The sequence below is a fragment of the Amphibalanus amphitrite genome, unplaced genomic scaffold, assembly GCF_019059575.1.
Source record: "Amphibalanus amphitrite isolate SeventyFive unplaced genomic scaffold, NRLGWU_Aamphi_draft 000821F_arrow, whole genome shotgun sequence".
NCBI lineage: Eukaryota > Metazoa > Arthropoda > Thecostraca > Balanomorpha > Balanidae > Amphibalanus > Amphibalanus amphitrite.
The window spans coordinates 187,308-211,892 of NW_024882315.1; the positions used below are offsets into that span (position 1 = coordinate 187,308).

Below are 24,585 nucleotides of genomic sequence, written 5' to 3' on the forward strand. Positions count from 1 at the left end.
ACAGTATCACACAGTCCTGCGCTATCCAACTCTGACTTGAGTCTCATTCAGGCGGTGTGTGACTCCTTTGGGCATCCTCGTGGAAGCCATACGTGAAGACCGGCCGGCTCCGAAGGACGCCAGATCCCGCAGAGAAGGCGTACGTGGTCCTCAACTGGGACGACGGCCGCGCTTTTCAACTGCGCACTTTCAGACCGAAGCGTTTTAGGTCAATAGTCGTTGGTCGTCTTTTTTACGTTTTTTTGTGACGTATTATCCGTTCCAAAGTCTTGCGTGGTAATTTTATTCCGTCATCTGCTTTCATTTATTTCCTCCCTACCTTTCACGAATATTCACAGTGAGCGCAGCTGTATCCATTGACCATTCAGCGACGGCGAGCATCAGTGTCAGCCATCCCTCGCTGCTTGATCGGTCACTCTGACCTCATGACCCTACGTCCTGCATAGTAACCTCATCGTGACCTTGCCGTGACCTGCAGCGGCGGAGAGTCTCCTCGGCTCTGCCCGCCGCGCCCCGCCCACCGGATACAGGGGGGCGGCGCGTGCGCCGGCCGGCGTCGGCGCCGGCGGCGGCCGGCCGGCCAGACGCGCTGTCAGGCCTGCGGCGAGGACGTGCCCCGCCGTCCCGGTCAGCCCGTGCCGACCTGAGGCCAGTCGTCAGCGCGCGGTCGTGCCGCTGCTTCCTCCTGCCGACCCGCTGTATCACACGGCGGCCGGCCAAGAGTGAATGGAAAGAAGAAAGGTCGTGGACAGAAGAAGAGGCCAACAATTCCCGTCACGCAAAAGCTCGAAGCATTCGGTGCTGCTGGTGAGTGACTTTGCTCTTTCATTGGCGTATTCTTATGTCTGGGAGTGTGTTGACTGTTGTGCCATTGGTTATCTTGCATTTTAGGTAGATATCCGCATCTCGCGTGACTCGCATCCCGAGCCTGTTTCCACCAGACCTCTTCCCGCCTAACCTATCGCGTCTCTCTGGACACGGTGGATTGTTCCTGGCCTCGCGTCTTAGCCGTGTTCCGGGCAGGAAAGTGTAGTATGGTGTAGTGTGGCTGATATAGCTACCTGGGATGACAATTACTCCCGCCTGCCATTGATCCTATCTGTCCTGAGCGCTCGATGGCTCCGAGATGAAAGGAGACGGCGGCCGGCCGGCTGACTGCGGGATTGGGCCCGTCGGGTCCAGTCGGGTCTTGCGGGTGCCCTCTAGTCCTAAGATACTGTTATGCTGTGGGATGCGTGCTATAACTAATTAATTAGGCATCTAAATTAAATTATGAAAACAGTCCTTCCGGTTACATCCATACCCTGTCGATTGCTGATCGAAATCTGGCAACCGCAGGGACCGCGGATTCCGGGGGGCAGGGTGTGCAATTGCACACCCTGAAAATCCTGAGGGTGTGCAAACACCTATTTTTGCACACCCACAGTTCGTTATGGGGGCCCATGCGGCCCTGGCGCTTGAGTGTCCCAAGCCGATTCTCGAGGGCCCCAGCGCGAGCCTGATGGTCCCGCACCGGTGCCTGAAGGCGTGAACAGGTTCTAGTGTTATCTCAGAGGTTATCCCAGAACCCCACCCACGCCATTTTTTAGTGCTCCCACCGGCTCTTGAGGGCCCAGGCCGATGCCCGAGGGCCCCAAGTCGATGTCTAAAGGTCCCACGCCGGTGTCTGAGTACCTACATGGCTAGCTCAGGGATCCACGCCAGTTTCTGAGGGCCCTAACCGGCTCTTGAGGGCCCCTGCCCCCTGCCCTCCTTAACCCCCTCTTGGGGCCGATGCCTAAGGGTCCCGCATCAGCACCTGAAAGCCCCCACAGTTATCTCAGGGCCCCATACCAGTTTCTGAAGGCCCTCACCGGCTCTTGAGGGGCCCTAGACCGATATCCAAGGACCTCTGGCCAATGCCCGGGGGCGCAGGCCGATGCCCGAGGGCTCCAAGCCGTTACCCGAGGGCCTTACACAGCTATCTCAGGGTATAATGCCACTTTCCGAGGGCCCTAACCGGCTCTTGAAGGCCCCAGGCCGATTCCAGAGATACCCAGGCTGATGTGAGAGGGCCGACCGACTGAGGCGGCCCCTACGTCAGTTTCTAAGGGCGTCCACGACCGCCGTCTGGTCAAAGCTGATCTCTGAGGGCCCTACGCAGGTTTTTAATTGCACTCAGCTCTTGTTTAGGATCTCACACCGGCCTCTGAGATCGGATGGCTTATGCATGCCGCAGAGGAGCCCTTACCGGTTTCTGAGGGCTCCGTGCTGATAGTTGAGGGCCCTATGCCAATACTCGAGAGTCCCATTCAGTAATCTCAGCGCCCTACACCAGTTTGAGGAACGCCGTTCGGCCAAGGCTGACCTCCGAGGAAAAGCCCTTTGCAAGCCTCGGAGTGCCCTCACTTTCTTTTTTAGGATCTCACACCAACCTCTGAAGTCGCAGGGCTAAAGGATGCTTCTGATAGCCCTCACTAGCTCGGACCCAAATCGATGCATGATGACCCGACAGAAGTGCCTGAGTAGCCCACACAGTACTGTGTGGGCTGTGAGCCCTGAGATTACGTAATCTCAGGGCTCACACCAGTTTCTGAGGGCCTACACGAACGCTTTTTGGCCAAGGTCGATGTCTCGGGGCCCTATTCAGGCATCGAGGCTACTCGGGCGCCAAGAGACGGTGGGGGACCTCCAGGCGAGCTTGCTTGGTAGTAGTTGGTACCCCATGGAGCCGGCGAACGGTGTCAAAGAGCCCGGTGTGGGGGCCCAAGAAGCGGCGTGGGCATCCATATTCCAGAATTGGAGGATCAAAAGCATGCGATAGCATGCTTTTGCATCCGGAAATTCCCATTGGTGGGTCGCTGAAAAAAAGTTCGGCTGAACCTGTTTGTCAGTGAGTGAGTATGTGAGTTTGTCCAAGCTTTTTTGGACCTGGAGTCAAAATGGGTGGACCGATCGGGACGAAAGTGGGACCGTTTGATTCGTCTCCGGCGAGGTAAACTTTTGGTGCTGGCCTCGGTTCGCTCGGTGCTTCGTGGCACATGCTATTCCGCTTCAAAGTTTCGGTGACACGAAATTTTTTGTCAAGGCTACAGGTCAACCCGAGGTCACGGGCAAAGCCATGCTGGCGGGACACATCGGTAACACCTTGAACCAGTTTCCAGTGGGGTCACCGTCTGCTAGGGGTGCAGGCTGCACGTGCTGGGGGCGGAAAACCGTTTTGACGTGAGGTCCTCTGGCTCAAAGAAATTTTAAGCTATCAACCTCAAAATCGGTTCAATGGTAGCCCCAGGCAAGGCCTCCAAAATAATGCACATTTGGTTGAGCTAAACTCTGTGGTGCATGAGCTATGCACGTGCAAGCCGATTGCACCCCTTCGTACGTTTCCACGCCTGCAGGGTAAACGGCAGCTCTAACTGGTTCAAAACTTGCAGGTCATAAGAAGAATACATTTGATTACGACATTCCGGCGAGATAATATCCGAGGGGTGCAAGCTGCGCGTGCGGGGGACGGATAACGGTTTTGACGAGGGATCCTCTGATCCCGGTAAACGTCGATCTAGCGACACAAAAGTCGGTACACTGATAGAACTAGACACACGCTACATGATGTCATGAAAAAGACTGCACTGGGGTGCCTGGGGCATGAACTATGCACGTGCAGTTCATTCATATCTTACTGTAGGTAGATATCCACACCAATCTCGCGTGCTTTCAAGCATTTTTGGGATGTTTCGGTTGGTTTCAGGTTCAGTCCAAGCTCAGTCTGGGTTTCGCCTTTCGGTGGTTTTGCCCGGTGTGTGCCCTCAGCACCGTTCCTCCAATTCTGGCCCAAGGCAACGCAAGAGCGCTGCCGGCATCTAGTTCTATGTACATGAGGCATTCCAGAGGCCGTTATGGGACCTTCAAAGACCGTGTGCGGTGCGCCGGTGACCCTTAGAATTGCCGGCGTTGGGTCTCAGGAGCTGGCGTGCGGCCTTTATGGGGCCCCAAAGCCAGCGTGTGGACCGTAGAGCAATGGGGAAGCTAAGGGGGCCGGAGGCCAGACCCCCATAGGTCATAGGGGCCAAATCGATGGGCCCAAACATCCCGCCGGCCGTGTTTTATTTTTAAACTAATTCATGTAATCCATGATAAAAAGAAGTGTGCCAACATCAACTGTGCAAAAGGTCTCTCTGAGGCCCGTAGGGGCCCTTGAAGGTCACTGTAAGCCTTTAGGGGCCTGCTTGGTAAAATCGGAGATCGATTTGGATCACGTTGCATGCATGCATGTGCATTTACTCTGCTCATGCATCTCCTGACCGTAAGATGCTCGCTCAGTCATCTTACGACCGTCAATTTTGAAGGTTTTCCCGCCCCGCTTCCTTAGAACCGGCTTATTCCGGAGCAGTGGCGGCGCTGACTTTTTGGAAGGGGCCCGGCGTGAGATGGGGGGCCCAGTCGCCACATCTTGCACACCCTACGAGAATTTGAATCCGCGGTCCCTGGGCAACCGTATTATCCTCAAATGAAATGGTGCTTGTTCGATAAACGCTAGATAACAAATGGATGTCCTCCAAAGTTTAAGACTAGTGATTCTGCAATGCCTGCCATCACTCGCAAAATGTTCTACTACTAACGACAGTCCGCTCGTGTCTGTCGTTTCCGCAGAAGCCGACAAGATGAGTCCGTCGACGAAGCCGACCCGGTACGCTGCCCAGGCCTGGATCAAGGAGAACCTACTCCTGATCGCCACCATCTCCGGCGTGCTCATGGGCGTCGTTCTCGGTAAGGAGACGCTGTAGGCTAGGGATACAGGTCGGCTCGGATGACCGGCGTCCGAGCTTCCCAGACCGTCTGACGGGGCAGAGTCCACCGGATTGGCGAGAGGAACAGGATACCGCTCTTGCGAGTGTATCCATAAAGATTTAAAGGGACCCTCCCACCTTCAAAAAAGTTAATGAATTGGCACGAAAGTGATGTCGCTCGGTTCAGAAAGAGCGAAAACGAATATCTACCAAATTTCATCGAAAAATATTCACCGGTTTTCAAGATATTAGACTTTTACTTTTGTTTACTTTTTGGGATCTCCGCTGTTCCTAGCGACTTTATTTGAAAGTGCGGCATTTGCTGCGCGCAAAGCAGCATATACCACCGCGTGCTACCAAACGTTTTAGTAAAAGATTTAAAAATCGTTAGATCTCCGCTGACGTCATAAATTCTAAGGGGGCATACCAATGCACTAGCCCCTTAGAATCCGAAAACTGCAAGTTTGAAATTCCATATCTCCGAATTAAAGCATTTGTCGATGTTGTGAGTGCCCAAACCGGTATTTGCAGGCCATGGCCACCAATTTGGCTATCTCAACTCAAAACTAATGTTAAGGTGGGAGTGTCCCTTTAATGTAACTGAATAATAAAAAAAGAAAAGTTATCATATTACCGTTTAATTCCGGAAATTGACACATTTCGAATTTCGATACATTTTCAGATTTTTAGCATTTGTAGATGATTGTATTTTTCAGATGATATGAAAGATCTTAACGAATTAAGTCATGGTTTCACACTTTTTATTTCAAGCTTCCATCGTCATACACGGCCGCAGATAAAGTTCGTTCGGGAGGGAAAACGTGGGCGCAAAAACATCGTCGATTGCGAAAATGTGAGTCATCCACAACTGGTGCCACATAGTCATATACACGATGCCAGTTGTGAATGTCTAGCATGCTCGCATCTACTGATGTCTTTTGCAGCCACGTTTTTCCTTGCGTTGATCAATAAAGGACAACGGATGTTATTTCAACGCACCTTGCCGAAGCTTGAAGCTGCGCATTTGTGCGCATTGCGTTCCGTGCCCTTTGGGACATCAACTGACAACTGAAGCGATGCTCGGTTGACCATTTTTTGAACACACTACCTATGCGTAGCGTTAATTATCGGAACCATGCCTCGTGTCCGTTTTTAAAATAACAGGCTAAATCTTCTCAGCTGATAAATGTAAGTAGGTAACCATAACCTTCTATATCTACGTGTGACTCACCATGCTGTATTGCTGTACCAATTTTCCTAGCAGTAAAAGTAAGGCACTTATCCAAATGAGTACGGACGTCTGGTGGAGCTCAGTCTCCTGGGCTTGGCTGTTGCCATGGTAATGCATCCGGAATCGCTGCCGATAATCCAGGCGACGACCAGACACCATGGGCTCTCCGAGACGGCCAGACGGATATCGTTAGCTGCTCAGGTTACCAGCTTCACAGATCATGCATTAGGTGACTCAAATGCAGGCAGTTTATGCTGGCCCTCAATGTAAACAGAATTGTTCCGGGAGAGGCACTGTTGATGGTCATATCCAGATATTTCTGTCGGAAATGACGGTGCTTTATATTACATGTAAGCATTATCGCCATCGTCTGGCTCCACCTGAGTTTAGGGCCTTGCACCTGAGCTTCCGAGCGCCAGATTTCTAGTCGTCTCGAAATTCCACCTTTTCATTACACAGAGTCACAGACAAGGGCTACCGGTCCACGTTCGGTCCACTAGGGTGAACTACTATGCATTTCAGACCCCATGAGACCCTAATTTTCGGCGATAATTTATCTACTATTTGTCCAATTTGCTTCAAATTTTCACAATGCACATTTCAGCTCAAGCGCCAATTTTCGTCAATATGGTCTCTTAACAAAATATCAAATTTTAGGGTACTTGTCGTTGCCTCGTAATGTTAAAATCGGTTCCGTAAATCCGTCAGTGGAGTAGAGGCTATCCGTGCGTAGGTGTGACGTCACAAACACGTGACCATTAAGCTCCGCCCTCCCGGCGGACGGGGTAGTGACCTTGGCCGGTCAGTCGGCTGCGTGGAGCGGGCGGGGCAGTAGCTGCCGCACCGTGGCGGCTCGCATGGACCGTAGCTGCCGCGTGCAGTTGTCGTTGCAGCCGTAACTTCATCGAATGAGCTAAATAACGCGCATAAGTAACGCACCAGCTGAAGCCCGTGACTAATTGTATCTATCACAAATGTACGTACACCTTGTTCAGTCACAAAAAAATATATATTTCCAAAATTTCACACAAAGATTCGGGGCTTGTGAAAAAACGCGCATAAAAGACGCTGTTGATTTCAAATGATTGCGTAAGATTATGTATCGCGTCAGACAACGTCAAAATTGCAAAACAGAATCACCATGATGCAATTTATGTGTTTGATATATGAAATTTGATTAGGAATGTATGCCGGCGTGATCGATTTATATCATCCCTGTGCAACTAAGCATTGAACACCTTCAGGACTAGAGATGTCAATCGGATACCAACTTTTTGGTATACCGATACCAAACCGATGCCAAGTTGGTATTTGGTATTTCGATCCTAATGTGTTTGATATTTTGTTGGTATCATGAACCCTCACTAATGTATAAGAGGCTAAGAAATTGGTAAAAAGTTGGTATTTCACTCATGTTTCCAAGTTGGTTTGGAATCGGTATTTCCCCACGGTTTTGGTTGGTATTTGGTTTGGTATCGGTATTCCGATTTTCTGTAATTGACATCACTATTCAGGACTAACTAATCCATTTGATCATCGACTTAGGTTGAGGAGGTCGCCAGACAAACTTTACCCCCAGAGCTTGTCTGTTGAAATGCAAACATGAAAAGTAAAAGCCTAGAGATAGTTAAATCACCATTGAGGACATACCTACTGTTACTTAACCCGCGCCCGGCTGGGGGTCCTGGATTTCCACGCCCTGCTGGGGGGGGGGGTGTTTGAACACCCCCCCTTCTAACTCGGCTCCTGGGCCACGTAGCGATACGCGGAAGGCGGCGTTCGAAAGAGCGTCAAAAATAATGACGAAATCACTTCGGTCAATTTTTTGGTCAGGTCAAAGGTCAGGTCACCAGAGGTCATTGAAGGCAAAATTTCGCCGATTTCCAGGTCGAATGTCGACAATTTCCAAGAAGCCAACGCATAACTCGGGAACCAATAGAGCTACAGCGCCGCGGAAAAGCGCATTCGATAGCCCTATTAACGCCCTTTCTGAGTAATTCTCTCAGATTTGACCTAACGTCAACGGTTTTGCCTGCAGGGGGCAAAAACTGCAAAAATAGCCGATTTTTTCGGAAACAGTTTTTCTGCAATAACTTTTGACCCAAGCCTTGTACGAGCTTACTTTTACCGGCATCGTGTTCCTCTCGTCAAGACGCATCGAATGAACTATAACTTGACCTTGAAAGGTCAACTTGAAAATTTGACCTCAGGTCAAGGTCATGACCTGACCGGAAAGGGTCATGTTGCATATCAGTCGATCCGTATCGTCGAGCTGAACACATCTAAGGCGTTTTCATCGCTCTAGCATGCCTCTATCAAAAGTTATTTGCGAAAAACTGTTAGATACCATTCGTGACCTAAGATGACCTCAGGGCATAAACAGGGGCCACGGACACCATTTTCATGTTCAGTGTGTCTAAACCACTTGTAATTCAGTGTTTGGGAGTGTTTATAATGTCTTTCGTCCAAAAGAGGCGCATTTCAATTTTCTCCCATTGACTTATAATGGGGAGGTCGCAAAATTGACCTGACCTTAGGTCATCGATATCAAAATTCTGAGATATACATTTTGTACATGCTATTGCTCTTAGCCATCGCTGAAAGTTTCAAAGCGATCGGTCACTCGGTGTAGCTATGACAGACATTGAAACTTTTTATGAGGTGAGGTCACTTCAAGTGACCTGGTGACCTGACCTTGAATGACCTTGGTCTGAAATTTTCACAACATGTGTAGAATTGATGTATGATAAGGTGTACCAAAAACGGCGGCGCTCCGCGCCGCCGTTTTTGAGATATTCGCGAAAAACCACAAGGGGGGGTGTTCAAACACCCCCCCCCAGCAGGGCGCGGGTTAAGTTTTACAAAAAAGATACGAGTTTATTGATGATCGTTCTCGTGTAGTGCCCAACGTCCGCCTGCCACATTGCTATTTCTTTTTGTGCACGTCTTAACAACATAACACACACATGACACCGCGATAAAGGCCATTTCTACCATGCGACATATTACGCTTCTGCCCCACCCGGCGCCTCGCACCGCTTCACGAATCACGAATACAGTCGTTTCGCTGGAGCGATGCCCCAGGCAATCGGCCGTGCCCGAGACTCTTCATCCTACTTTGTTGCTTTCTGCGCCTTCCTCAGAAACATTTATTGACACTGCCAAATATATCAATATTTTTGGGTCAAGCAGAGGCTTACACATGATCTTATAGGTAATCCGGTAGTGACCTGACCCAACCTGACGATGAGATAGGTGCAACTCCGGCTTAAATAAATGTTCAGAGTCCAAGAGTCTATCCATCTTTCCTTCTACGGCCGGTTCCGTTCCAATAAATCCTACCTTCTGATCATTCTGAATATTCTGAGCTGGTTCGACGTTTAAATACCAAAATAAGGTGAGGAGGATACCAAATGCCCTCAAACGGATAATTTTTTGGCTTTCGTCCCGAAACAACTTTGCCAGCTTCACTTGTCTCCAGTATGTGGTCCCGCTCCGACCTCTCCGCGATGCTGACACCGACTGAAGCGGCATAGACCCATCGCGGTCACGGCCAGTGGGCGGAGTTTAGTTGGGCCCGGCGCAACGTGATTGGCCAGCGCTCCTATCCAATCCGGTGCGGTAGCGAGCGAGCCTCTATCCGGGTGCAGAAACTGCTTAACATTACGAGCCAACGACAAGTGCTCTAAATTTTGATATTTTGTTAAGAGACCATATTGACAAAAATTGGCGCTTGAGCTGAAATATCGTCTGCCAAAATTTCAAGCTAATTGGACAAAAATTGAAGAAATTATCGCCGAAAAGCAGGGTCTCATGGGGTCTGAAATGCATAGTAGTAACTGCATATGTGGCTGTCGCTATAGCGTTCCGCTATCGAGCCTTGTTCTCCGCGCGTGTGACGGCTCATGATCAGAGCTGGCCGAGCTGATAAATGCGGACACGTTCACAGACGGGCCCGAGCGGCGTGACGGGAAATACATGACACGAAAATTCAGGGGGTGGCGAATAGTTGAGAAAAGAAGCACTGCAATTTGGGGCGGACTGAACTCCATAAACATAATATACAGCAAACTGTGCAGATGCGATGAAAAATAGGTATACGGGAACGTTTTGACAATCACCTCACAAGGTCCGATTGTGCCATTACTCTCACTGATGTTATCAATTTTGGGTTATTATGCCTATAGTCTGAAATTGACGGATAAGAATTGCCCGATATTTTCCGCTAATATAAATACCTAATATATTATATTTACCGCCAGTCTGAGTGGCGAAGATTACCAGAAAATTCAGAATAACTGTGTGTTAAGTGGAATACTCCTTTCGAAACCCGAAACAATTTTACTGAGAAAGATGCACATGTGTGACCAGTGATCACATATGGCGTGTCGTTCGGGGCTTTCAATAGACCTTTAGATCGCCGGCTGCCGCTCCGGCCTCTGTTTAGAAAGTGTACGGGACCATCTGTGGCTCCATTCCGGCTAAAACAGGACAGCGGTAGCTGGCTACGAGTACCTACCCCGGACCTGGCTGTCTCCGGGCCGGATCATGTCAGCCTATTATCGTGCCTGCTCCAGCTCATTTTGGACCAGACACATCTTCCGTAATAGGCTCAGCGACTCAACCCTGTGCTCCCCCTTCTGATTCTGAACATAGTTGGCCAGTGACTGAAACTCAGGAGTGCACGTGGATAACTCGGTCCTCTGAAAGGGTCCCATGCCTGAGTTTGCTTCGACCTAACTTATAACGTAGTTGATCCTCAATTTCTCAGACTTGCTAGATATCATCAGGCATCACGATTCCTTGCATTGCACATATTCAGATATGTTCCCCTGTCTCATTATCCAACTCACCGCTTAAATATCCAGGCCTTCTTTGGAGATAAAGTCGTGACAAAATAACAAAACGAACCTAAAATGCCAAAGGTTTCGATCACATGCTGCCTTCGTCAGTGGGAAGTGGATATTGTGAAAAAAAAAATCAATATAATGATTGCGTTGATATGACTAATTACTTCACTCACGAATTTCATGTCTCTAAGGTGTCTGATATTTCATAGTTTACTTGAGGAATATGTGTATCGTTAAAAATTTATTCGGTCTCGTTCAGTGCCGCTCAACTCCTTACGTTCACCGCCACCTACCCCTCGGCCTCTCCCTGCCCTGCTGACATGTCGGCGCCCCCGGTGTGCCCGCAGGCGTTTCCATCAAGCCGTACCAGCCGAGCGAGACGGCCCGACTGCTGATCGCCTACCCGGGCGAGCTGTTCATGCGGCTACTGAAGCTGATGATAGTGCCGCTGGTGATCGCCAGTCTGGTCACAGGTCAGTCGGGGTCGCCGGGCGGGAACGGGAGAGGTCGGGTCAAAGAGCCAACATGTCACAAAGTCAGTGGAACATGTGTAGTCATTAGTCCGCCATATCAAGTAAGGGAGACGGTTTCAGGGATATCTTCGATTGGCTCGTTTGACGATTTCTTGCAGGCGTGAAAAATACACATGCTGTTGTTACGGTGGATGCGTGAACACTCAACAGTCACTTTTTATTAATCGAACTCTAGAATATACGATAGTGCCTACCAGACTTGTAAGCGATTCAACTCTGATTGAATCGATTCTCATGAATCGCTTGAAAATGCCGACTCACTGTGATTGAGTCGGTTGAATCACCTCTTGTCACCATATGAATCCTGATTGAATCGGTCACACATGGCAACTGCAAGTGATTGAATCGGCAACTCATCGATTCAAGTTGATTGAATTAACAAAATGATTCAATGACCATGTGCTGGAAATTGAGGTTATGACCATATTTAGTACTATATTATGTAGAAATATATGTGGCATTTGCATCATAGTCACACACAATGCACTGCAAAATTTTTAGGTATTTTGTCAGTATTATAAATGCGCACAGCTATCATAATTGAAAAACATAAAAAATTGTTTTAGGTTTTTATCAAACTGTAAACACAAAACATACATAAATGTCAATGCATAAAGATGAAAAAATGAATGTTAAGTTTCTTTCCAGTGCCTTAAAATCAGTATAGTAACCAAGTTAACAGTAGCAGTAAGCAGGCGCACATTGCTCAACAGTTCAACACACATGTTTTAGATATCATGTTAATCTTTATATTTTCAATACCCTGTTTCATCAGGACATTTGTGAGTATATTGATGAATACACAATGCATGTTCACATTATAATTTGGTAACCTTAGTTTGAGTTACTGATTTGATTTTGGGCTAAGGGTCATAAATTGCTTGATCTAACCCATGGTCTTCTCACTCACTTTACATTTCCCAGCAGAATCAGCGTTTACCTATCAACGTAAATAATTGGAATACCTTGGCTTATGAGCATTGATGGATCTGTCACATATTGCCGTGGTGGCTCCCAATTACACAAAAGTCAAGATACAATGGCAAAAAGCAGATACATACCCTACTAGGTATTAAAAAACAACCACCTAGAGGTGTCAATCGGAACCGAAAATTTTGGAATTCCGAAAATTTCCGAATTCCGATTCGGAAATCGGACGGACAAGTGACAAACACTTCGGACATATTCGGAAAACTAGTTGAAAATAACAAATTTCTTAAATAAGGTAAAGTTCAAACTTATTTCCATTATCAAAATGCAAATTGCAAAACATGTCTTCGAAATTGGCAGGGGATATGTGGTTCATACATCATTAATAATTATAGTGCAAGATGAACATAAACATAATTGCATGTAGCAGGTAGTTCTGAGTCAAATATATACCTACCTATACTTTGCCAACTTTTACACTCTAAATTTGAAAATGTGTTTACAAATGGCAATAGCCAATAGGTGACATTGTTGTCAGTAAGCCCATCATAAGATAACACAGTTATGAATATGATGTACAATCATTGACCTATGGGAAGCACTAGACACCAAAGCAGTAAAGAAGGAAATCCAAAAAAAGATTTGCCTCACTTGAAAGTTAACAGAAGAGGCTGAAAAAATTGCAAATATCAAGGTGTGCCAAGTAGCACAAGAGTCTTACCTAGAACCTCCTATCATAAAATCATCCCCTTCCACCCCTTCCCCCAAAAAAATATCCGTGCCGAAATATCGAATACAATAAATGCTACATAATGCCGATAGCCTATCCAAATAAACTGATTACCAAAAGATGATGAAATGCGGCGAAAGCGTCATAAATGTCACCTAAGGAAAGATGGCCCCCGGATGAGAATCAGAGGAGACACAAAATGACGTCTAAAATAATAAATACAGTCAGTTTGCTTAACAATTGAATAATTTTCGAAAAATTATGATATTTTTCAATGCATATTGAATTTATATTAAACAACTAATGGTAAATGCACTTCAATAGGACAAATTATCTGATAATGACGTCATATTATTGATTTACTTTCACATCATCGACTCAAAGCCGGATACCATGTTCCATTCTACAGAGAATGGTAGCATGAAATGTGTTTTCCTTTCTACCGAGGATTACAAATTTTTGCTTGTGAATTTCAGTGAATTTGTGTTAAATCATAGCAAGTATTTTCGTTTTTGTGATAGCTTATTTTGTTTCGATATTCAGAGATGTGTGGCTCACTGAAGAGCACGTTTCTTCCAGATGGTGCCTACCTATCTCACATGTTTCTTCTTACATGAACTTGAACTATTTTGCTTTTGCAAAAAGTGTTCTTCTTTACATGTCAGCCAGTGTGATATAAGATGAAGATATGCATTATTGTAAGTGACTAGCTTCTTGCATTATTGCTGTATTATTTCATCATCAAGTGGCTTAGTGTCAAAAAAGGGATGCGGCAAGAAGTCAATATTTGAGAACACAAGTTTGAGGGATAAGGCAATGTTTTGCATTATTCCTGCCTACTCAGCTTCAGTTGTAGGCTGTAGCACATTTTAAAGAAGAATAGGCTTGTCTCAATATGCTGTATTTGTGTTGTATATCAGATTAGGCCTTTTGCCCAAATGCCCATTCCCTACTGCATATGATATTGCTTCAACATTTTTAGTTGCCAATATTTTGCACTCAAAACCAGATGGCGGATATCTGTTATTTAGTTATCATGTGGTACATAATAACATATACCTAATATAGATCAATTCCCCCATCCTCTCTTTCCATATCCAGCTTTCGGACAGTTTTCGGACAAATCCATGCCTTGGACATTTTTCGGACAAAAGTGAGCTAGGATTTTGGACATTGGACGGACATCGGACAAGAAATTTCTGAAATTGACACCTCTAATAGTAACCAAGTTAACAGTAGCAGTAAGCAGGCGCACATTGCTCAACAGTTCAACACACATGTTTTAGATATCATGTTAATCTTTATATTTTCAATACCCTGTTTCATCAGGACATTTGTGAGTATATTGATGAATACACAATGCATGTTCACATTATAATTTGGTAACCTTAGTTTGAGTTACTGATTTGATTTTGGGCTAAGGGTCATAAATTGCTTGATCTAACCCATGGTCTTCTCACTCACTTTACATTTCCCAGCAGAATCAGCGTTTACCTATCAACGTAAATAATTGGAATACCTTGGCTTATGAGCATTGATGGATCTGTCACATATTGCCGTGGTGGCTCCCAATTACACAAAAGTCAAGATACAATGGCAAAAAGCAGATACATACCCTACTAGGTATTAAAAAACAACCACCTTCCCATCACCTCCACCATCACCCAAAAACTATTGTTTTCATAGCTCAACAAACAATCTTTATCCGTTTGGTGTTCTTCACCTTCTAGTTTTGAGGACCGCTAACAGTTTTGCATTCGATGCTAAATTCGGATTAGAGATTTGCCAGACTGCTCGCAATATTTGCCACATGCAAAGCACGCAAAATATGTACGCTTTTATGTCGCAGCTGCGTCAATATACGCTGCAACTACCTAGTGCAGGGCTAAATACACATTGCCAAACCAATTTAGATTTTTACTGTTGGATATTTTTTTCTGTAATGAATTGGGCAGAATAAAAAACTGTTTTACACGCATGCATAAATATGCTTAATTGAATCTGAAAATATAAACTATGTATTTTATATAGTTAGTAATCCATGTTCTGCTGCTAAATTAAAGATGGCTGCCCACTTAGCGTATGCGTACTTCAGTACTAAAGGCCTTGCTACACTACGCGTGTTCTGCGTGCGTTTTCGCGAGCTTGCATGTTTGCGTATATTTTATAAAAATTAATAAAACCTTTTATAATAATTTAATAATTAAAAAAAATTATTAAAATATAACAAAAACAAAACATAATATCGTTTCTTTCTAGAACCATATTATGCAAATCACGCAAACTCGCAAAAGCAAAAAACGCACGCAGAAAACGCGTAGTGTAGCCAGGCCTTTACAAATTGCAACTCAGCTTGAGCTCCGCCGCGTATGAGGTTTGGTGTCGTGGGGCGGGCTTGGAATTGTTATTTTGTCATTGAAGATACAGGGCCTCCTCTAACATACCCTCTGGGTGGGCAAATGCCCACCCAGTCACCACAATTGCCCACCCAGTGGCGTCGATTTGCCCACCCAGAAGCAAATGCAAAAATTCTGGTCCGGCCGGGCGTCCGGTACTACCTTTCTGGTCTTAAGCAAACTGGATGCTGTTTGAAGGTCAAAAAAAGTTTTATGGTTGCCCGATATTCAGGGGCGTAGCCAGGATTTCCTCAAGGAGGGGGCCAAACGCACAGGGGCCCAAGATAACCCCCTCAAAATCCAAAAAGGCCATCTGGTTGCATCCAATATTTTTTGGAGGGGGCCCAAATAAATAGGAAAAAATATTTATTAACAAAAATATTAGAACTTAGGGGTAAGCAGTCCATGGGCCCTGTTAGATAGGCCCACGAATAGCTTCATAGAGTCGCCAGTCGGTTTTGAGGGCGGTCTGAGGGCCCGTAGGTCGGATGAGGGTTCTTCAGACCGTCAGAGGCCCCTACAGCGCATGAGAGCCTCGTAAGCCGTCTGAGGGTCATATAAGCCGCCTAAGGGCCACTAAGACCGACAAAAGCCCTCCTTGCACTTGCAGAGGCCCAGTCATGCCGACGGAGGGCTCTCTTAGACAAACTAAGGACCCGTTCAGGGCATTTGAGGGCTTCCTCAAACCGATAGGGCCCCCTCAAACGACAGTGGATCCGATCCGAGCTCCCTCAAACCGATATAGGGTCAGACCAACAGTCGGAACGCATTGATTCTGTTTACACACCGTTGGACCCTAGTTGGACCCATCCCATCCAACTGGCCCCCTGGTTTCAATAGGGCCCCAAGGCTCTAAAATTGGGGCTCTCTTGGCCAAAGTATAACTACTCAGCTGTGTCAAAGGATCTGCCGCAGGGGCCTTTGCGTCGCCAAGGGCCCACTGTGTCAGCCAGGGGCCCCTATAGAATAAGGACCCCTGGCTTCCAGGGGGGCATGGTCCCTTTGGCCCCCTCCTTGGCTATGCCACTGCAGGTGACAAACGTTCTTCCAGGCGACCAGGGGGCAGGGGCCAGGCGACCAGGCCCCCAGGCGACCAGGGGCCCCCAGGCGACTAGCCCTCAAGCGACCGGGGCCCCCTAGGCGACCAGGGGCCCCAGAAAACCGGGGGTCATCGGATGAGTGCAGGGGCCCATTGGGTCATCAGAAGGCCAGAGAAATGAAACTTCGATATCAATTTTCTTCCGAGTAAAAGACGTTTTATCCAGTGTTTGAAAAAATATCCCGGGGCCTGAGGGGCTCTCCCATGGCGCGTTTTGCGCTCAAGGGAGGGGCCATTGCCCCCGTGGCCCCTCCCCCTTGGCTACGCCCCTGCCGATATTGTTATTCATGGACAAAGCCAGCTAAATCTCTAAATACGGCTGAGCTGAACAAATAAGCAAGAATCATTACCGGTTCGGGTAGCCTTTACCAGGGGCGTCGCCGACGGGGGGTCGGGGGGGTCGTGACCCCCCCACTCTTGAAAACCGGGGGTGTCGACCCCCCCACTTTTTGCGATGCTGAGTATGCTTTTTTAGCTTTTATGTCAGTGAAGCAGGCGTCAGCAACACCAACAAATACATCAGATTCAGAATCGCTTCAAGAGCTCCCTAAAGCCAATTAGCCAATTAGCTTAAGTTCAATTAGCTGTGGGCGGGGAACACCAGCACAACAATACTTTTAAGTAGCCACCATTCTAGTACCTTTTTATCCCTCAAAGGATTGGACGCGCCAAAACTGCCCCGAGCGTTCGTCTGATCGTTAGAAAAATGGTCGCAGTCGATTCGTCGGATCAGTACCTAACTACAAAACTACAAACTAGCCTCAGCCCCATGGCTACCGTCACAACTAGCTGTACAGTGCACATGTAGGGGACAGGGAGTCAGATGAGACCGTCTCGGGCTTTCGCAAAGAAAAGAAGTCGCGCAAAAAGGAGCCGATTGCAACGAAACTTCCGGTGCGCTCAAGTTAATCACCTACTTAAAAATAAATCGATATCCCTGATTCAAAAAAAGATGACCTTGGTTCACTTTTTCATAACATGCTTTTAACCCGCGCCCTGCTGGGGGGGGGGGGGTGTTTGAACACCCCCCCCTTGTGGTTTTTCGCGAATATCGCGCCGCCGTTTTTGGTACACCTTATCATACATCAATTCTACACATGTTGTGAAAATTTCAGACCAAGGTCATTCAAGGTCAGGTCACCAGGTCACTTAAAGTGACCTCACCTTATAAAAAGTTTCAATGTCTGTCATAGCTACACCGAGTGACCGATCGCTTTGAAACTTTCAGCGATTGCTGAGAGCAATAGCATGTACAAAATGTATTTCTCATAATTTTGATGTCTATGACCTAAGGTCAGGTCAATTTTGCGACCTCCCCATTATAAGTCAATGGGAGAAAATTGAAATGCGCCTCTTTTGGACGAAAGACATTATAAACACTCCCAAACACTGAATTACAAGTGGTTTAGACACACTGAACATGAAAATGATGTCCGTGACCTCTGTTTATGCCCTGAGGTCATCTTAGGTCACGAATGGTATCTAACAGTTTTTCGCAAATAACTTTTGATAGAGGCATGCTAGAGCGATGAAAACGCCTTAGATGTGTTCTGCTCGACGATACGGATCGACTGATATGCAACATGACCCTTTCCGGTCAGGTCATGACCTTGACCTGAGGTCAAATTTTCAAGTTGACCTTTTAAGGTCAAGTTATAGTTCATTCGATGCGTCTTGACGAGAGGAACACGATGCCGGTAAAAGTAAGCTCGTACAAGGCTTGGGTCAAAAGTTATTGCAGAAAAACTGTTTCCGAAAAAATCGGCTATTTTTGCAGTTTTTGCCCCCTGCAGGCAAAACCGTTGACGTTAGGTCAAATAAAATTATTCAGAAAGGGCATTAATAGGGCTATCGAATGCGCTTTTCCGCGGCGCTGTAGCTCTATTGGTTCCCGAGTTATGCCTATGCGTTAGCTTCTTGGAAATTGTCAACATTCGACCTGGAAATCGGCGAAATTTTGCATTCAATGACCTCTGGTGACCTGACCTTTGACCTGACCAAAAAATTGACCGAAGTGATTTCCTCATTATTTTTGACGCTCTTTCGAACGCCGCCTTCCGCGTATCGCTACGTGGCCCAGGAGCCGAGTTAGAAGGGGGGTGTTCAAACCCCCCCCCCCCAGCAGGGCGTGGAAATCCAGGACCCCCAGCCGGGCGCGGGTTAATTTAGGTATAGGATAGTTTTTGGAGCTGATTTTGAACTTAGCGCCAATCTGAACATTTAAGAAGTAGTTGTGTTGCTTATACATATGTATAACATGTTAGGAAGCAATCGGTGGTGGTCATCCACTATTAGGTACTGGTTGATCTGACCTGACCTGATCTACCCCAAATGCATGGAGTCATCATCTTCGTTCAAAACTAAGATAACATTCGTAATCAGAACCTCGAAAAACCATCACAACTTACATTCGCAAAGTTCTAGCAGGTCCCGAGTTTCCCTACTTATTGGCGATGACCTGAGTCCTGAGATGACCCGAAACCTTGTAAATGGGTATCATCGGCTTTCTCTCGTCACGGGCAGCATGCTCTTTTTCTGCAAACCTCTAGATCGATCAGGGCTCGAAAGCATACCTCAGCGTTACTTTAGTATACGTTATACGTTAGCGACTGGGGCGGTGTTTCACGGGACGCTCCTACCACGCTGCTATCAAATTGCGCGAGCTGACGTCACACTTGCGGTAGTGTTGGAGCAACGGGCCTGTTGATGTTTCCATGGAAACCCAATTTGACACGTGTAAAAGCAGCGTGCTGCTATCACCGGTGAAACAGGGCCCAGGAACCCACCAATAGAAGGGCTACAGTGAAGCAGAAAACATATTCGATAGCTCTTTCAACGCTCTTTCGCTAGATTCGCGTCAGATTTCATCTCAGGTCTATGTTTTGCCCATAGAAGGCAAACAGCGAACTGGACAGATTCTGCCGAAACATTTGCTTTGCAATAACTTAAGATTCCGTGAATTTGTATTGTATTTACATATGTTGTCTTGTCACCACCGTGTTTATCTCTTTTGAGACGCGTCACATGAGTTAAAATTTGACCATTCAGAATTAACGTTAAAACGACCTCAGGTCAACGTTATGTCCTGATCGAAAAAGGACCTCCTGCTGCATATGAATGGATCCGTGTTGTTGAGCTGAACAATGAACACCTTCCAGGTGCTGTCATCGCTCTACCGCGTCTTCGTCAAAAGTTGTAGAAAAAAAAATACTGGTGGCCCTCGATGGACATTTCCACTAATGACCTTTCGAGTCATCACTCGCCATAAGTTGCACCCTGTCCCTGGCAATGATGAGCTGATTTGTCATGGCTCCAAAGATATTTTGCGTTTCTGACGAACATTTTCAAAGCAGGAGGCATTCGTGCTTTTTCTAATTTCTCATTATTTTCTCATGATGAGGTCACGTATTTGACCTGCCTCCAGATCATAGATGTAAATCCTCAGAATCATGAATTGCTGACACATATAACCCCATACATTAGGTATACAGTGTACCAAATTTCGAAGCTATGGGAGAAAAGCTACAAGAATGGCGAGAGGGGAAAGTTTGATAGAGGTATACCGTATGTATAACTGAACTTGACATGGCGACCTGGCCTTAAGTGACCAGTGATAATTTTTACGCAAGTGATGTAGGTAGGTATACCTACCTAATAGGTTATACCAAATTTCGCGGCGCTGCGCGCCGATTTGTTACACGCGCGCACACACACACACACTGAAAGAAAAAATGACACCCTGTACGGGGTATTGACGGTCATGTCAAAAATAACACCCGAGTGGGGTGTTTTGAGGGGAGTCGCTGAGCTATTATAAATGGGGTGTTTGGCGTACACCCCAGGAGGGTTTCGACGCATAGTGGGGAGTCGCAGCCGCTAAAGGGGGGTCAGCGCCGGCCCACATGGGGTTCCGTTAGACTGCAGGTGACACCCCTCAAATATCAGCCGAGCACCCCTTTTTGGTCCCTATGCACCCGACAGGGTGTCAAACTCCCAAATTAGGGTGTAAAATATAGCAGCTCAACTCCCCTATTTTTCTGATATAACTCCCCATATTGTTCCTGACCCCCACGCGGGGAACCGCGCGCCTTCAGCAGGGAATCTCTCAGGGAAATTTCACTCCCCTATACTTCCGAAAAACTCCCGGCGAGGATTAAATGTCCTTCGGAACTTGTTTGTTTAGTTTTGTTGGGTTAGGCCCTTTCGGTCGACAAGACCATTGCAGAGCCGGAAGGATGATAGGAATTAGGGGGAGACATTGGTCTGGGCAGGCACCCCAGTGAGTCGCCGGGGCCGAGCCCGTCCAGAGGACAAACCACCCAGCCCCAAGGCACTCACTGCACCCGGCTACGGGGTCTCCTTCGGCATTTTTCATTTCATTTGTTTGTTAGGTGCTTCGGTCCATTTGGACCATTGCGCACCGTGTGTGTATAAACTATTCAATGTTTATAGATTCTACTCAAGGACCGTGTTCTTCTTTATAGACGATGTAAGATGTTTATTGCAGCCAGAAAGGAGAAGAGAAGCTGTAACAATGATGGATGATCATCGCCTAAAACAACTGATAAACTCATAGGGACGTCATGCGTTCGGCAATAAGTGTGTATTGGTGTGCGCTCGTTGTTGTACTTAGTACAATGTAAGACTATGTGTTCTATTGTAAGCGTGACTCGACAATGTGGACAAATAGTTCGAGGCTCCCGGTCAAAAATGAAGGAATGAGTAATATACGTATGACCAATTCTTAATCTCGCCAAAACCTGTTCCTCTCTTCTGGACTGTCGATTCGATGATGACCAATTTGCAATGTGTGGTTTGATTCGAAACAGCTGCGTTCCCAATCCAGTTGTATCCCATAGGTGTTGCCAGAAGCGACAACATTGGTGTTTTATTAAAGCCCTGACGTTATTATGATCAAAAGGAATGTCTGTTATTGTTGGAAGAAAAAGGGCTTCCTTGGCATATTCGTCGGCTTTTTCATTGCCTGCAATGCCACAATGACCCGGTATCCATAGAAAATGAATTTCTTTTCCTGCGTTTGTAAGTTGCTGATGAAGACTCACTAAGTCATGAAGAATGTGTTGTGTGATGTTTGGCTGTAAAAGACTTTGTATAGCAGATTTGGAGTCGGAGCAGATACAAGCATGCTGTATGTGATGTTCATCAATGAGTTTTAGAGCGAGATATATGGCATACATTTCTGCAGCGTATACTGATAATTCATCGGTTATTCTTACGAGTGTTGGAGGAAGACCTTGCGAATAAACGCCTACTCCAACAGTATTACCTCGTTTCGATCCGTCCGTGAAAAGAAAGCGACAGTGGACATTTGTTGCCTGGTATGAAAGAAATGTTTGTCGGATCTCGTTGATCGAGAGGTTATCCTTAGGCATCGTAAATAAAAGTGCAACCGACAGGGGATGGATCATCCAAGGCGCCATCTGGCTGCGAGGCAGAGGTGTAATATTTGGAAGAACACATCCTAAGTCATTTTGATACTTGTTGAATCTCGATGCTATGGTAAGGCCCGTTCTCTTCTCGCATCTACCTAGATAATTGAAGTGTAATCTAGGTAGAATGGATATTGCTGCATAAGCTGCGTGAGAAGGAAATTGTTTTATTTTAGTTTGATACCGTAGTGTTAAATCCATCCTTCTTATGTGCAAAGGGGGTATGTTGGCTTCGACCTGTAACGCTGATATAGGCGATGTTTTAAATGCACCCAGAGCTAATCTTAGAAAATTGTTTTGTATCGTTTCTAGTTTAAGCAAATTATGCAAACTGCCTCCTGCATACATCACAGCTCCGTACTCTATGATTGGCAAAACTATTCCTTTGTATAATCGTAGTAAAGTCGAGCGGTCGGCACCAGCTGGCGTGCTAGTAAAGCAACGAAATAAGTTTAACCTTTTTTGACATTTAGTTCGTACATGCTTGACATGTGGACCCATAGTCAATCCGGGATCCAAAACAACCCCAAGAAACTTAAAGTTCTTAACAAGCGGAATGTGTGTACCATTCAGTGTGGGGAGTCTGGATGGTTGTATTCGAGTATTTCTGGAGAAAATCATAAGCGCCGATTTTTCTGCGGAAAATTCTAAACCGTATCTAACCGACCATTGTTCTACCTTATGAAGTGCAGTTTGTAAGTTATGAATGCCTATGTCATAGTCGGGTGCCGTACACCATATAGCGCTGTCATCAGCAAAAAGAGAATAAGAAATGCCGGAAGGAATGTCCTCAAACAAATCATCAATCATGATGTTAAAGAGGATCGGCGATAGACAACTACCTTGTGGGAGTCCGTTTTCCGTTTCGTAAGTATTTGAGAAAATGGAGCGAAGCTTTACGCGGAAACGTCTATTGCCGGAAAGGAAGTTGTGCAAGTAGTACGCCAAATGACCTTTAAGGCCAAGTCGTTTCAGTTTAAATAGCAAAGCTGGTTTGTATACCGTATCAAATGCCTTTTTAATATCTAAGAAAACTGCTGCAGTGTGTTGTTTCTTTTTATATCCTGTTCTTATGTCACTCTCTAGTCTAACTAATTGGTCGATTGGCGAATGGTGCTTGCGAAATCCGCACTGGAACTTGGAGAGCATATCATGAAGGAAGAAAGTGAGACGCTTAGAGACCATTCTTTCGAGTAGCTTCCCTAAACAGCTGGTCATAGCAATAGGACGGTAATTATTTGTGTCATATCGAGCTTTGCCTGGCTTTAATAAAGCAACAACCGTGCTATCCTTCCAATCTTCTGGAAAATGATGACTAGTGAATAAATTATTGAAGGCTTGCAGGATGTAGAGTTTCGAGTGTTCGGAAAGATGACGGAAAAAAGAATAGTGAATCTTGTCCGGTCCTACTGATGTGTTACCAGCTAAACTAATAGCATCATTAAATTCAGGCAATGAAAAAGGAACGTTATAATCTTCTGTATTATCAGAGACAAAGTCGCGTGGGTCGAGCAAAAAACGTCGACGCGCAACTTCAATGAAGCGAGGACGATATTGTTCATCAGAACTGGTGTGTGATATGTTTTCAGCCAAACAGTTCACGACGTCGTTTGGCTCACTGACTACATTCCCAGTTCCTGGAAGTCTTAGAATCGGGAAAGTTGCATTAGAACGTTTTCCCGATAATCGGCGAACTAAATCCCAAATTTTGCTAAGTGGCGTGGACGAAGTAAAGGAGGACAAAAAACGCTGCCAAGAGTCACGTTTTGCTGTCCTTATAACTCGTTTTGCGTTGGCGCGCTCTCGATTTCTGTTTATTAATGCTTGTTCTGTGCGATGTCTTAAATAAGCCCGAAAAGCTTGCTTTCTTTTTGCGATAGCTTGGCGTACCATGGGAGTCCACCATGGTACTGCATTTCCTTTTTTGCATGGTTTGGTCATAGGAATGCATCTACTTGCTGCTGAAATAATTGCTTCGGTGATAAAAGAAATATCATCAACTGGGTGAGCAAGGTGTTCATCCAGTTCGACTTCACATAACTCCGTGAACCTGGCCCAATCGGCCTTGTTCAAATTCCATCGAGGACTGAAAGAAGAAACTCCTGCAACTGGAAAGCAAAAGCGAAGAAAAATCGGATAATGGTCACTATCGTGTATGTCACTATCTACATTCCACTCAAACCAAGTAGCCAAACATGGAGAAGAGATGGACAAATCGATGGCTGATTCAGTGTTATGCGATAAATTGAAATGTGTCGGCTGGTTGCAATTGAGTATTACCAGTCGATTTATGTCCAAGAAGTCTTCGAGTATTTTTCCTCTGGGCTTTAATGTTTGTCCGTCCCACCAAGCTGGACTGTGGGCATTAAAATCACCCAGAAGAAGAACTCCTTCGGCACGAGAATCTCAGACTATATTTATAAGCGGGTGAGGAGTTACTCTTTCCGTTCGCGGCCTTGCGGCGCCCTGTAGTGTGCACGACCAACGTATGACACGGTAATCAGTCTAGATATCATCATGATATAGTTGGCCACTCTACGCTATGCACGCTTTTGCCTTAGCTCCAAACATGCACCTGCCATTCGTGAAAAACAGGTCCC

At 46.3% G+C, this 24,585-nt stretch overlaps 1 protein-coding gene across 2 annotated transcripts in view; it reads left to right on the forward strand.

Moving 5' to 3' along the window:
* The first annotated feature begins 477 nt into the window (after positions 1–477).
* LOC122366637 (excitatory amino acid transporter 2-like) overlaps positions 478–24,585 on the forward strand; it is a 50,650-nt gene continuing 26,542 nt past the window's right edge. The window contains exons 1-3 of one of the 2 annotated variants that reach the window (XM_043339122.1): positions 478–807; positions 4,630–4,746; positions 11,195–11,320. In XM_043339122.1, the coding sequence (XP_043195057.1) occupies positions 4,641–4,746; positions 11,195–11,320 (232 nt within the window). In that variant the 5' untranslated portion in view covers positions 478–807; positions 4,630–4,640. The remainder of the gene's footprint in view (positions 808–4,629; positions 4,747–11,194; positions 11,321–24,585) is intronic. The other variant, XM_043339124.1, reaches the window with a different exon arrangement.